The sequence below is a fragment of the Polistes dominula genome, unplaced genomic scaffold (assembly GCF_049000335.1).
Source record: "Polistes dominula isolate Pdom_NZ unplaced genomic scaffold, Pdom_raw_medaka contig_68, whole genome shotgun sequence".
In the NCBI taxonomy this organism is placed as follows: Eukaryota; Metazoa; Arthropoda; class Insecta; order Hymenoptera; family Vespidae; genus Polistes; species Polistes dominula.
Window position 1 is genome coordinate 409114 of NW_028301034.1, and position 14590 is coordinate 423703.

Here is a 14590-nt window from a genome sequence, read left to right on the forward strand (position 1 = left end):
AGCTCGTGCTCGTGCACGAGCTTACTTACACACATTCGATGTGTGTTATTAGGATAAGATCGGACTCACAGTCTCTCTCTCTGCAAAGTGTTCAGGGGGTATTCTGGTCTAGAGGCATGAATTTGAAGTACTTTTTCAAGTGTAATAACAAACAGACGAATAATATTTTCATTATCTATAATGTTACAAGATATTCATTAATATTTCGAGAATACATGGAATAAAAAACATAATGAACAAATTTAAAATTGAAAAAGATGAAGTAGGGGGTCCCAAAAAAACGGCGCGTGACAAATGTCAAGATTTCAGCTCTTCTAGTAATCCGAAATAAAAAATTAAGACGGATTATTAATTTAGAATAATGTAGCTATCGTTCGAACTAAAAGAATTGAGAACAGTTTTTTTTTCGCTAAATTACAGCTGTTTGAAAAAAGGATACATTATATTTACCACATTTTTTACTTTTCCGAATTTTTTAAAAATAATAAAAAATTGAAAATTTTGTAAGATTTTAGTTTGCACGATAGAGTAATGCATAGAGAAGACTCTCACCAAATTTCAAGTAAATCGGTTTAGTAGAACTTGAGATATCTTGTCATTTGTGAACAAAAAAAAACCAGTTTCGAGAAAAACGCGTTCAAAGTTTCGCGTAATAAGGGTAGGATATAGGATGCCGCGTCACTAAAACAGCTATATCTCCGAAAATAAATTGAATTTTGAAAAATCCTCTTCAGGACATATTTTTAAAAGGTTAAGCTTTGAAGATATGAAAAAAAAAATCGATTTTTTCAAATTTCTAGACCAGAATACTCCCATAAGTAGAGCAAGGTTTATTCGCATTCGAGTTTTTTTTTGTTTTCCTAATTTTAAACCTGATTCTTGTATTTTTCGTATTTTCAATCCTCAAAAATGTTTCATCAAAATTTCAGAAAATGTTTTAAGGGGTAATACCACTATAGAATTTTCAAAAAATCGATTTTTGTTTTTTTAGCTTAAAGTGTACTTTGGACATCTAAAAACATTATGCACTTGGTCCCGAAGCAAAAAAATATTTTTAACATGGCGAAATCTTATTTTTTCGAAGCGTCTTAAGGGGACACGTCAACAAAAAAAACGATTTTTTTTTTCGATTTTCAGAAAGAATATTATTTCAAAAATATTTCTTCAAATTTTGGTAAAGTTCCGCGCATTATTTACGAAACTGTAGTAGTTTAAACGGAGTGCGCCGTAGCGCTCCAAGTAAGTTACCAAAACTTTAAACGTTAATTTCTCCTATTCGCGTTTTTAAAACGGTGGCCCTCGCTGTGTCCAGACCATTTATCCGATCCTTACCAAATTTTGTACAGTAATACTAGATACACATACCTAGGGGATGAACAAAAGGATTTTTCGAAAAAATGCCAATTTTTTTTTCTTCAAAAACTCGGCGATTTTTCTGCAAAGATGTCAATTTTTTCGCAAAAAGTCGACTATTTTGAGAAAAATTAAAAAATCAAAATTTCCTTTCGTTCATTCCTTGCGCCAACATCTCTACTAAAGGATAACACTCGGTTTTTTGTTTATGATGAACCAATTTTTGCCAGTGAGGGCAACCGAAAATGACCCTTTTTTTTTGGACTCTTAGAAAAGTGGCCACAGACAACACAATTTACAATATTTTTACACACAAAAAATTGTGAATATAGTTCAGATATATAACTTACATGTACCAAAAATTTGTATTGATATTAATAAAACTGGCTGCAAAAAAAATTCACAAAATAACCGCTTTTTTTTACACTCGAAGGTGACGTGTCCCCTTAAAGCGCCTCGAATAGTGATAACAAAACTTTAAACGCGTTTTTCTGGAAACTACATTTTTGACTTGAAATTTTGAAGATAGCTTGATAGTTGTATTATCTACAGAAGTACATATCCAATTTTTAATTGAACGAAAACTTTTTTTTTTATAAACAATTTTTTACATTTTTTTTTTGTCGAAAAGTCGATTTTTTTATTCAAAGTTGCGCCATTTTCACAAAATTTGACTTAGAGAAAAATCCGTATGTACTTCTCAAGATAATAGTACATAGATTAAGAATTTCTTTTATTTTTTATTCTAAGTCTGATAGTTGCCAAAGTATGAGTCCGCCCGTTTTACCAAAAAAAGAAACAGGTTTTGATTCAGTCACGAATATCGACGCCATTTTCGATGTAAAATCAATACAAATATTTGTGTACATAGTTTAATATATGATTAACCAATCCACAAAAAAGAAATTCTATTTCTCATTTAATTTTCGCAAAAAAAAAAGGCTTTTTTCGGGCTCTATAGTGATGTTACACCTCAAAATATTTACAGAATAAGATTTCAGTCGAATGGAATTTTTGATATCGATAAAAATGTTTTTTTCCATGATTGAACATTTGTAAACACAAATTCATGCGTAAACACATGCAACGGATATTTATCACTTTTACATTCAATTTGACTGTCGGAATAAAGATAAGACCGTAACTTGAGATAGACATTAAGTTATTTCAATCTTATTAGATATGATAAATAAATAATTGTATAGTAGTAGATTATATAATCGATGTATATATCTTATTTTGAAAATCAAATATATTGAATTTCAGCTTTAATACATATGTTAATAATGTTATCAAGAACGTTGTTATCATAAGTTCAATGTACTGTGAGATCATCTACGATAATACAGTACATATACAGATACAGTAATATCAGAGTTACAAAATTAAATTGATCTTGTTAGAAACATTTGTGTTTATGACTTCCTGTTGTTCATTTAGCATAAAAGTTCATATACGTAGTATCATATCTATATTTTGCGAAGATGTTGCATATATTTTACGATTGAAGAACGTATGCACTCTCAGTTGAGTTTGCATTCACATAATAATGGTCTGATAGTTAACGTCTATAATTTCATATTGATTGAGATAGAAAGACATAAAAGAATAATTAATAATTTAAGTGTTATGAATTATTATCGTTTTTCATGAATTAACTGAAATACACGATTAAATCGTCACCCAGCCCGTTTCGGTTGAGTTTCTCGCTAGGCCCAAAATTCGACTGTCGGTGCGCCTACGTAACGTAAAGAAGCGATAAGTAGAAATATCAACAATACGACCTGAGTATTATGGTTGTATTATATTATTATATTTTATTTATCGAAAATAATCAAATATATATAAATTACGTGTCACGTTGTTTGTCCGCAATGGACTCCTAGACTACTGAACCGATTTTAATAAAATTTTGCGCACTGTGTGCAGTTTCATTCAACTTGAAAGATAGGATAGTTTATATCTCAATTTATAATCGCAATATTATTTGTTTATTAACAAGAGTCATGATTATCTCTGTTAGTTTGATAAGATTCTAACAGATGGCGGTATAAGATAATTCGTTGACTTAAAGACGATATATATATATCTTATCTTCTTCTTCTTCTTATCTTAATATATATACAAATTACATGTCACGTTGTTTGTCCGCAATGGACTCCTAAACTACTGAACCGATTTTAATAAAATTTTGCACACTGTGTGCAGTTTCATTCAACTTGAAAGATAGGATAGTTTATATCTTAATTTATAATCGAATATTATTTGTTTATTAACAAAGAGTCATGATTATTTCTGTTAGTTCGATAAGATTCTAACAGATGACGGTATAAGATAATTCGTTGACTTCAAGACGATATATATATATATATCTTATCTTCTTCTTCTTCTTATCTTAATATATATAAATTACGTGTCACGTTGTTTGTCCGCAATGGACTCCTAAACTACTGAACCGTTTTTAATCAAATTTTGCACACTGTGTGCAGTTTCATTCAACTTGAATGATAGGATAGTTTATATCTCAATTTATAATCACAATATTATTTTATTGCAAATTATTTATTTATTAACAAAAAGTCATGATTATTTCTGTTACTTCGATAAGATTCTAACAGATGGCGGTATAACGTAATTCGTTGACTTAAACACGTGTGTATTGGACTGATTGTGACCTACAGCAACGCGTGGCGGGTTATCTTAATATATATAAATTATGTGTCACGTTGTTTGTCCGCAATGGACTCCTAAACTACTGAAACGATTTTAATAAAATTTTGCACAATGTGTGCAGTTTCATCCAACTTGAAAGATAGAATAGTTTATATCTCAATTTATAATCGCAATATTATTTGTTTATTAACAAACAGTCATGATTATCTCTGGTAGTTCGATAAGATTCTAACAGATGGCGGTATAAGGTAATTCGTTGACTTAAAGATGTGTGTATCGGACTGATTGTGAGGCACCCCTAGTAAAATATAAAAATATCGTTTATTTACCGAAAATAATTTTCTTTTGAAATAAGAAATGTGCTAAGTTTTTCCCACTAAAAATACTATAACTTTAACAAAAAAGAGCGTTTCACTGTATACGGTGACGTGGTGGGGGGTGAGGCCCGGAAAAGTATGCCCGTCTCCGGCATACGGTGCCATGGCGACGAACGTTTTAACAGTAATATATATTTGCGTGTATATAAGTAGTTTATTTTTTTATATCAATTATTGTTTTTTTTTTCAAAACCAAGACTCGAATAAAAAAAAATTGTTATATCCAAATTTTGTATTGTTTTCCTTTTTTCTACGAAGAATTATTTTTCTTGTCTGATAATACGATAATTTCTAAATTAAATTAAATAACAAAATGACTTTCTATTTGTTTTTAACGAATTCTTTCAGTAGGAATTGAATAAATGCACCTAACAACACATGCACATTCTTTCTACTCGCTTGTGGAATTCTAGTGGAATTCTAGTAGAGTCACGACTAGAAGTGAAAGAACCAATCAGGACTAACTATAGGTGTACACATTCTATAAATAGAATATGTGTTTCGGCGAGTTTGCAACGTTGTCGTGGGAAGTCGGTGCAACAGAGAGAAAACTTTTTCCTTACACAAAATTACTTAATTCTTATCAACGAGCAATTAAAATCATTGGACGTTAGAATTAATTGTTGTTAATTAATTAAAAAAAAAAAAAATCAATCTAAATTGATTTTATTCTCATTGATTGGTTATGAATACATTTATAAATGCATATACATATATATATATATATATATATACATTACATAACTATAATATGTGCCGGTAATTACAATGGTGAATTTAATTAAAAAAAAAAATTGAATTTTTTTTCATTTATTTATTTTCTAATATAAATAATTGTAATATAAAATAAAATTTTATAAAATAAATTTTGCTATAATTTCATTTTGACTTACAATTTACTATCATCATTACCGGTGCATTTGTAATAATATCATTTATTTATAATAAATATATATTTTTAGTATCGACTTAATATGTATAAATATAAATATAAATATAAATATAAATATAAAAATAAAACTTAATAAAATAATATTTGTATTAATCGACCTTAGTGAATTTGTCACACTTATGAATATATATTAATGATGAAAGTAAACGTTGTTGGTTAATTTCGTTTTCGTTTCGTAACCATTTCTGGACAAGATGCAATTCGTTTATCACTGATGCATCAATCCATGAGCGCACATTACCAACGTTGCCACGCGATACAATTGCATTCTTAGAAGTGGTATGATTCTTTTCTGTCGAAGAGAGTAACTAAATCGTACGAACATATTTTATTCATAAATAAGAAAATGTCGAATATTTTTGTCATCGTGAAAATTGATATAAAGAAAAAATTCTTTTCTTATTAAAATCAATTTTTTCCTCTCCAATTTTTTAATAAAAAATCTTTTTTTGTAATATTTATTTATAAAGATAGATTTTTCTTATTCTTTGTGAAATCATATTTCTGTTGAAGTATTATATCTACATTATTACAGCAAAACTCGTGAATAGCGGATATCCGTTCATTGCTGTTTACGTATGTATTGAATACAGTGTACATGTATATATTTTGCATGTATCTCTTATGAACAGTCATGCGTATCGATTATATATTCACTTTTTTAAAATAGACCAAATTATCATTGAAATTGAATCACGTATCGATAATATGTTAAGGGGTTATATACAGTTAGACGGCCGAAAAAAAGTGAATTTTCCAGAATTTTTTCTGAGAAACCTTTTAAATTTATTGATCCAAAAATTTATACACATATTATGGTATCTTTTAACTGTATTTTAAGACTTAGTACTAGTAAAAATATTTATTTGAAAAAGAGCTACAGCTGATCTCCAGGAGCTCCTCTCAAAAAAGACGTTTTGCGGTGACCACTATATATCGGAATTGGATCATTTGAAATTAAAAAACCAAACAGATTTCGTTAAAATAATGTTAAATCTAGTAATTAATCGAAGGAATAAGCAAAATAAAATTTTTTGACAAAATGGCGGTTTCTCAAAAAAAAAAAAAATCGATTCTTCACCGAAATTTCGGCCTTAAATTGTTTATAAAAAAAAAAATATCTATCAGAGAGAAAAAATCTTCGATTAATTACTAAAAAATATTTTTAAGAAGGTTGTGTTAAAATTTGAGACTAATCGGTTTAGCTGTTTTCGAGTAATGTTGGTCACCGACTTTGATAACACCATTTTGAGAAAAACGCGCTTAAAGTTTGGAATGCACTTTACATGGGATAAAAAACGCCTTTTCAAATTAGCTTGTAACTTTGAAAATATTCACCGGAACGATATGAAATTTTCTGTGTGTATTCTTAAATATATGTACATTAAGAAAATAAAATTAAAAAAAAATCGATTTTTTGAAAATTCTAACTGTATATAACCCCTTAAGGGACCATCTCAGTGTAAAATTTAAAAAAAAATCAATTTTTTTTTCGGTCTCATTTTGAAGTACATATAGTTGTGCGTGTTCTGTACAATTTTCAAATTTCAATTCGAATTATTACAGTCGCTACAACCTTTTTTTGGAAAAAGAGATTGCAGCGTAAGTTGACGCGCGCTAAACTTTAAACGCGTTTTTCTCAAAATGCCCTTTTTACAAACGGTGTCACCTCTCAGAGGGAGAGTTTTCAAGCTATCGACTTGAAATTTGTACGGAACTTTTTTTTACTTTATTCTTTATGACCCTATGGAAGCTTTTTTTTTAGTTCTTCCTATTTTTTCACACGAAAAACTGTTGAAAAACAGGGGCTAAATTTCGTACTTTTTCTTCAAACCGTCGCCATTTTGTCAAATTTAAAAAAAAAAACCTCCATAGGGACATAGCGGCTTTCCTATAGATTAATAATCAATTTGATTTTTTTGTTTGAGATGCAAACTGCGATTGCAATCGTTGACACCGACTGCCCCCATTTTTTTTAGTCACTTTTTCCAATAATTATTAATAAAAAATATTTTTGTATTTTTAAAGAGTGGTCTTATTCGGGGGAAAAAAACATCCCGATCCCCTCCTCCTATCCATCCGAAAAAAAATCACGAAAATTGACTATTTTTTGGGCCGGTTACACTGAGATGGTCCCTTAAGGGGACACGTCAACAAAAAAATTGATTTTTTTTTCGATTTTCTGAAAGAATATTATTTCAAAAATATTTCTTCAAATTTTGGTAAAGATCTGCGAATTATTTACAAAACTGTAGTAGTTTAAACGGAGCGCGCCGTAGCGCTCCAAGTAAGTTGCCAAAACTTTAAACCTTAATTTCTCCTATTCGCGTTTTTAAAACGGTTGCCCTCGCTGTGTCCAGACCATTTATCCGATCCTTACCAAATTTTGTACAGTAATACTAGATACACGTATCTAGGGAATGAACGAAAGGATTTTTCGAAAAAATGCCAACTTTTTTTTTCCTCAAAAACTCGGTGATTTTTCTGCAAAATCGTCAATTTTTTTCGCAAAAAGTCGACTATTTTGAGAAAAATTAAAAAATCAAAATTTCCTTTCGTTCATTCCCTGCGTCAACATCTCTGCTAAAGGATAACACTCAGTTTTTTTGTTTCTGATGAACCAATTTTTGCCAGTTAGGGCCACCGAAAATGACCTTTTTTTTTTGGACTCTTAGAAAAGTGGCCACAGACAACACAATTGACAATATTTTTACACACAAAAAATTGTGAATATAGTTCAGATATATAACTAACATATACCAAAAATTTATATTGATATTAATAAAACCGGCTGCAAAAAAAATTCACAAAATAACCGCTTTTTTTTTTGCACTCGAAGGTGACGTGTCCCCTTAATGAATTGTGATCGGAATGATCGTTTATTGATTTTTTTGTTTGTCAATATTTAATTAAAGATGTTGAAGAAAAATCTTGATAAAAAAAAAGCGATAATTGTTGAAATATTTTTATAAATCGTGGATAAAATGAAGAAATAGAGAATTATGAAAACAAAATAATAAATTAACAGAAAATATTTCGAGTAAATATCTTCAAAAGACTGTATATGAAAACTGTGGAAATATGAAACTGACTTTTCAACATCTGCTGTCCAACATGTGGTCTTTCGATGCATACTGTGTGCATCTTAATGAGAATTAAGTGTATAGAACAGAAACGGATGTGTATGAATAAAAAAAAAAATGGAAAATAAAAATAAAATGACGTTAAAATGTTAGATTGTAATTAAATAATAACACTTTGTTTAATTTATTATTCAAATACTTTGGTTTGTAATTATCATTAGTTGAAAAATAAATTAATAATTAATTAAACGTAACATTACTTTAATTCTATCCTAAAAATAAAAACGTAATAATTAAAAATAATCTGAAAAAATAAGTAATGAAATTTGATTTGATTATCAGTCATAAAAGTTGATTAAAAAAATGGTCTCGAGTAATCGAGTTATCATCATTTTTGTTAATTTAATGATACAAGAAAGAATTAAAACTAATTGTAAGTAAAAATAGATCACAAACGATTATTATTTTTATAAAAAAAAACAGATGTGTGCTGATCACACACGGTAGAAGTGAAACCTTTAAAGAAAACCAAGCTTCAAAATAATTGAATTGTAATAATACAGCGCCATCTATTGAAAGAACCTTACAGAACCTAGATAACCTCTAAATAAAAATCTTTAAATTAGTAATAAAAAAATACATAACAATAGATAAAAATTGTGCTATGTGCTAAGTTGGAAAAAATCACGTGAAATAAAATCAATTTTATTAAGTTAAGTTGAGTAGTTTCAGAATTATTAGTGGACAAACATATTGTGACATTGAATTTTTATATATAGAATTTTATTAATTAATTAATTAATATATAGAATTAAATTATATATTGAACTAGGGGTGCCCCGCCACGCGTTGCTGTGGCTCACAATCAGTCCGATACACACGTTTTTAAGTCAATTGCGATTATAAATTGAGATATAAACTATCCTATCTTTCAAGTTGAATGAAACTGCACACAGTGCGCAAAATTTGATTAAAAACGGTTCAGTAGTTTAGGAGTCTATTGCGGACAAACAACGTGACCCGTAATTTATATATATTGAATTTAATTAATTAATTAATTATTTTTGTTTCATCAATTTCACGTTCTTTCGTTTCACGTTTTTCAAATGACCCTGATTCTAAAGAAGTTTTCACTTAAAAAAAAAAACATCGAATTTACTTTCTATTATTAATAATAAACATCATTTCAATGATTAGAGATGATTAGTCGGATTTATGTGATAATATATGAGTTTCTAAAAATGGTATCGACTGTCAAGGAGAGAAAATAATACAATAAAAAAGATTTAAGCTTGAAATCTGAAGAAAGAGGATGCAAAAAATGAGAGGAGGAAGAAGAAAAAGAAGAAGAAGAAGAAGATGATGAGGAGGAAGAGGAGGAGGACAACGACGAAAACGATGATGATGGTGATGGTGATGGTGATGATGATGATGATGCTGGCGGTGGAGGATGGGATTTTCTTAGAACATGAAACGTGCAGGTACGCAGACATCTTAAAGAATGAGACGTTGAGAAGAAAGGGGAAGGAAGAAGAGATGGAAGAGGAGGAAGAGGAGGAAGAGGATCCAACAGCAATGTGTCTTTTACGAAACTCATGTGGTAGTGGTGGTATTCAGAGAGAGAGACCCATTTACAATGGTGACCGTAGTGGTTGCTTGAAAGAAGAAGAAGAAGAAGAAGTAGAAGAAGAAGTAGAAGAGGAAGAAGAAGGAGAAGGAGAAGGTAGTAGGGTAAGAGGGTGATCGTCGTGGCGCTTGTACGAGTCGAGAAGAAGGGTCATCTTTGTGCACTGCGAGTAAAAGCAAAGTCTGCACCGACAGTCGTCGCCCGTAGCTCGTCGCCCGTAGCTCGTGCGCACAGCCTCGTGTTCTCCTTTTATCCCTTTTCTTACCTTTAAGTATTATATATATATATAATACATTTCGTATCGTATTTTTCTATTACTTTGTTTCTCATTTATTTCAACAATATTGATATTATTCGTAATATTCGTGTGAGTGTTGTTTATTATTATTATTATTATTATTATTATTATTCAAAAATTTGATATATTTTCAAGAAATTTTTTTATATTCGAATTGTTTTACCCAAGTTAACGTGAATTTTCGTTTCTTTAGATTTCAAGAATAAATGATTTCGTTCGGCGTCGTGCCGGAGTTTAAAGTGAATGTTATACTCGCGTATTTCTATACTTTCGTTCTTTATTACGATGTCACGAGAGGCCACCCCTTGCGCAATGATTAAAGTCTGAACGGTAATTGTCTTATTTATTCTCTGTGTCCCTTATTTCTATTCAACCTTTTAATTATTTTCAAAGTATTCAATCGATTTTCCTTTTTTCTTGTTTTTTTTTTTTTATACAATTTTAAGATTCCATTTTTTAATCGAAAAAAAGAAAAGAAAAACAATTTTCTAACTATTCAATAATATTTTTGTAACAATTTGAAATATTCATTAGATAACTTTATTAGAAAATATTTGTAAATTCGTCAAATAAAGATAATTAATGGATAAACAGAATTTTGTTTTCTTCGATAAAATATTGAAATACATTTTCAATTGATACTTGACAATTGTACGATGATAAAGATCGATTAGATCTTAATTTTTATATACATATACATCGATATATTCATTCGTGTCGCCATCGAATAGTATGTGAATGATCAGTTCAAGCGCACGTGTTTGCTTTTGATCAGAGAAAATCAATTGACTGTTATGTCGTTCGCATTAAGGCCGACTCATTAATTCGTCCATGGTGGGTCCGACGTATATACCGATATAGTTTTATTCAAATAATCCTAATAACAGTTATAACAAATATTCATCCCTGTCACGTGTTCGTCTAGGATTGTGTGATCAATGTTTTAATATATTTATTTCATTTCAATTTACACGACATTATTTTAACTCACTATAGTTATGAATTTTCATTGACTAATATATATAAATTACGTGTCACGTTGTTTGTCCGCAATGGACTCCTAAACTATTGAACCGATTTTAATAAAATTTTGCACACTGTGTGCAGTTTCATCCAACTTGAAAGATAGGATAGTTTATATCTTAATTTATAATCGAATATTATTTGTTTATTAACAAAGAGTCATAATTATCTCTGTTAGTTCGATAAGATTCTAACAGATGGCGGTATAAGGTAATTCGTTGACTTAAAGACGATATATATATATATATATATATATCTTATCTTCTTCTTCTCCTTATCTTAATATATATAAATTACGTGTCACGTTGTTTGTCCGCAATGGATTCCTAAACTATTGAACCGATTTTAATAAAATTTTGCACACTGTGTGCAGCTTCATTCAACTTGAAAGATAGGATAGTTTATATCTCAATTTATAATCGAATATTATTTGTTTATTAACAAAGAGTCATGATTATCTCTGTTAGTTCGATAAGATTCTAACAGATGACGGTATAAGATAATTCGTTGACTCAAAGACGTGTGTATCGGACTGATTGTGGGCACCTCTAGTATATATATGTAGGAATACTTGTCGATTAGTATCACTTGCCCATGAAATATATCTCCCTCTCGTTCCTTTCTACAAATTCTCGAGATAACTCGAATGAGTTGTAAACCAGTTTTGCTTCTTAATATTCATCATTCTTTTGTAGAATGCTTCTCCAGCAACATTGAAATCATTAATTGAAATCATTGCACAACTACGTATGTAAATACAACGAATACCAATGCTGCAATGTTGTTTACTTTTTTTTTTCATTTATTTATCGATATACGTATAAAAAAAAATTGATCGTTGTTAAGACGTCTTGGACAATTACGTGATAGAATCTTAAAATTAATGATATATACAAATGTTTTTTTCTGAACCTTTTTATATTACGCAACTGAATAAATTAAATTGTTTCTATACGAAAGATATCAAGCATCGCATTTTTATAATCTTGATTTTTTTTATTATTAAATTTTACATTAACTTTGTTCATTATTTTATGTTATATATATATATAATAAATAAGAGATACAGTAAGAAACTTTAATATAATTTTAATGAAGCTGAAAAAGATCAAAGTTACTGTATATTATTTGAAAAATAAGTATTACTGTACTACTGTGATATTCTTACAAAAACATTCTACAAGAACTTTCTCAAGTATCTTTTATAAATTAATTATTTCCCTTACTTTTGCATAAGATAACATTTATTATTTCGCGTGTTATATTAAATATTTAACTTTAGATTAAGAAACTTTGCTATATATATATATCTTATCTTTTTCTTTTTAATATATATAAATTACGTGTCACGTTGTTTGTCCGTAATGGATTCCTAAACTACTGTACCGATTTTAATAAAATTGTGCACACTGTGTACAGTTTCATTCAACTTGAAAGATAGGATAGCTTATATCTCAATTTATAATCGCAATATTATTTGTTTATTAACAAAGAGTCATGATTATCTGTGGTAGTTCGATAAGATTCTAACAGATGGCGATATAAGGTAATTCGTTGACTTAAAGACGTATTTATCGAACTGATTGTGAGCCACAGCACGCGTGGCGGGGCACCCCTAGTATACATATATATAATTATAATAATAAATAAAATAATTATTAAAATATTTATACTATAATATTAATATAAAATAAAATTAAAAATATATTATTAATTATATATATATTATCTTCTTCTTCTTATCTTAATATATATAAATTACGTGTCACATTGTTTGTCCGCAATAGACTCTTAAACTACTGAACCGATTTAAATAAAATTTTGCACACTGTGTGCAATTTCATCCAACTTGAAAGATAGAATAGTAATATATATATATAATTTAGTTTGATATGTTTAACTATTGCTAATTATACTTTTGTCACATTTATAATATTAATTATGTTATATTAATAGAAAGATGATGATATAGAGTTACGTATTTATCGTAGAAACTTGGCTGTTACGGAACTGATTATTATTACTATTCTTATTGTTAGATTCATTGGAAGTTGATAAAAACGTAAACGTAAGCTGATTCTGTGTGATTACGATTGGTAATGATTCGATGATGATAATAATCTCGGTTTCGTAAGGCTCACGTTTTGTCGCATAATTCTGCGATGTGTGTTGTATTTATAGTTAGATTGAATCGGATCTATTAGATAGAATTAATTATCTTTAATAAATCCAATACAATCGTGTTAACTATTATTGCTACGTTCGAAAGAATCTATACAGTTTCATTATTATATTGATAACATCTATCTTTCATTTACTATTAATCTTGAATAATTCAAATTAATTTTATGCTTTTGCGTCTTTCGTTAATGTCACTTTATATACCATTTGATTAAATTTTGTTAAATTTCTAATGTACATTCATTTGATTGCAGGTAATAAATAAAGCTGAAAAATATCAGCTATTGGATACTGATTATGAAGATTGTGTTATATTCTTAAGAAATAAAAATATAATAAAACGAATGTTATTGAAATCTCAAAAAACAAGAATGACATTATATTATGTCAATAAAAAAATCTTAAAGATAATTAACGATCGAGTGTATTCTTGATGAGAATAATACAACTCGATGTCAAAGGATAGAAAAAAGGATAATAAAAGCTCGAAATTATATTTTTGAAAATAAAATAGTACATATATATATATATAAATATATATACACATTTTTAAGGGCGATATTTAATTATCGTCATCGTGCGTGTTTTTTTAGGACAAACACCGTCCATGTGTATCAGTAAAAGCTGATAACGTAATCGGAGTTACGTCGTGTTGGCACAAATTCGACGATCAATAATAATCATCTGACTGTTGTTGGTCTATTCGTTGAATCCAGCAGAAAGGAGGAAAAAGGAAAGGAGTCTGTGACGTAAGACCACGTAGAAGGTCGTCCAATTTATAAAAAGAAAATAACTTCGAAAAGGATAAAAGGTAAAAAAAGGCGGAAGGAAAAATGGCATACGACGATGTGATACTCCGAATGGGCGAATTTGGTCGCTACCAACGTCGAGTTTATTTGCTTCTTTGTCTTCCGGCGATATCCTGTGCATTCCATAAATTAGCAGGTGTTTTTCTTGGAGCTAAACATGATGCCAGGTCAGGATTTATCTTTCTTATCTGAATTATTGTATAATATTTTGTGT

General features: G+C 29.1%; 1 protein-coding gene across 6 annotated transcripts in view; it reads left to right on the top strand.

The window, feature by feature from the left end:
- Orct (Organic cation transporter) overlaps positions 1–14590 on the top strand; it is a 41391-nt gene that overhangs the window by 22083 nt on the left and 4718 nt on the right. For 2 of the 6 annotated variants that reach the window (XM_015333595.2, XM_015333599.2), the window contains 2 exons: positions 13822–14080; positions 14161–14543. In XM_015333595.2, coding sequence (XP_015189081.1) covers positions 14401–14543 — 143 coding nt within the window. In that variant the 5' untranslated portion in view covers positions 13822–14080; positions 14161–14400. Of the gene's footprint in view, positions 1–9896; positions 10433–10556; positions 10694–13821; positions 14081–14160; positions 14544–14590 lie in introns of those variants that run through there. The other 4 variants (XM_015333597.2, XM_015333594.2, XM_089174528.1 and 1 more) reach the window with 4 other exon arrangements.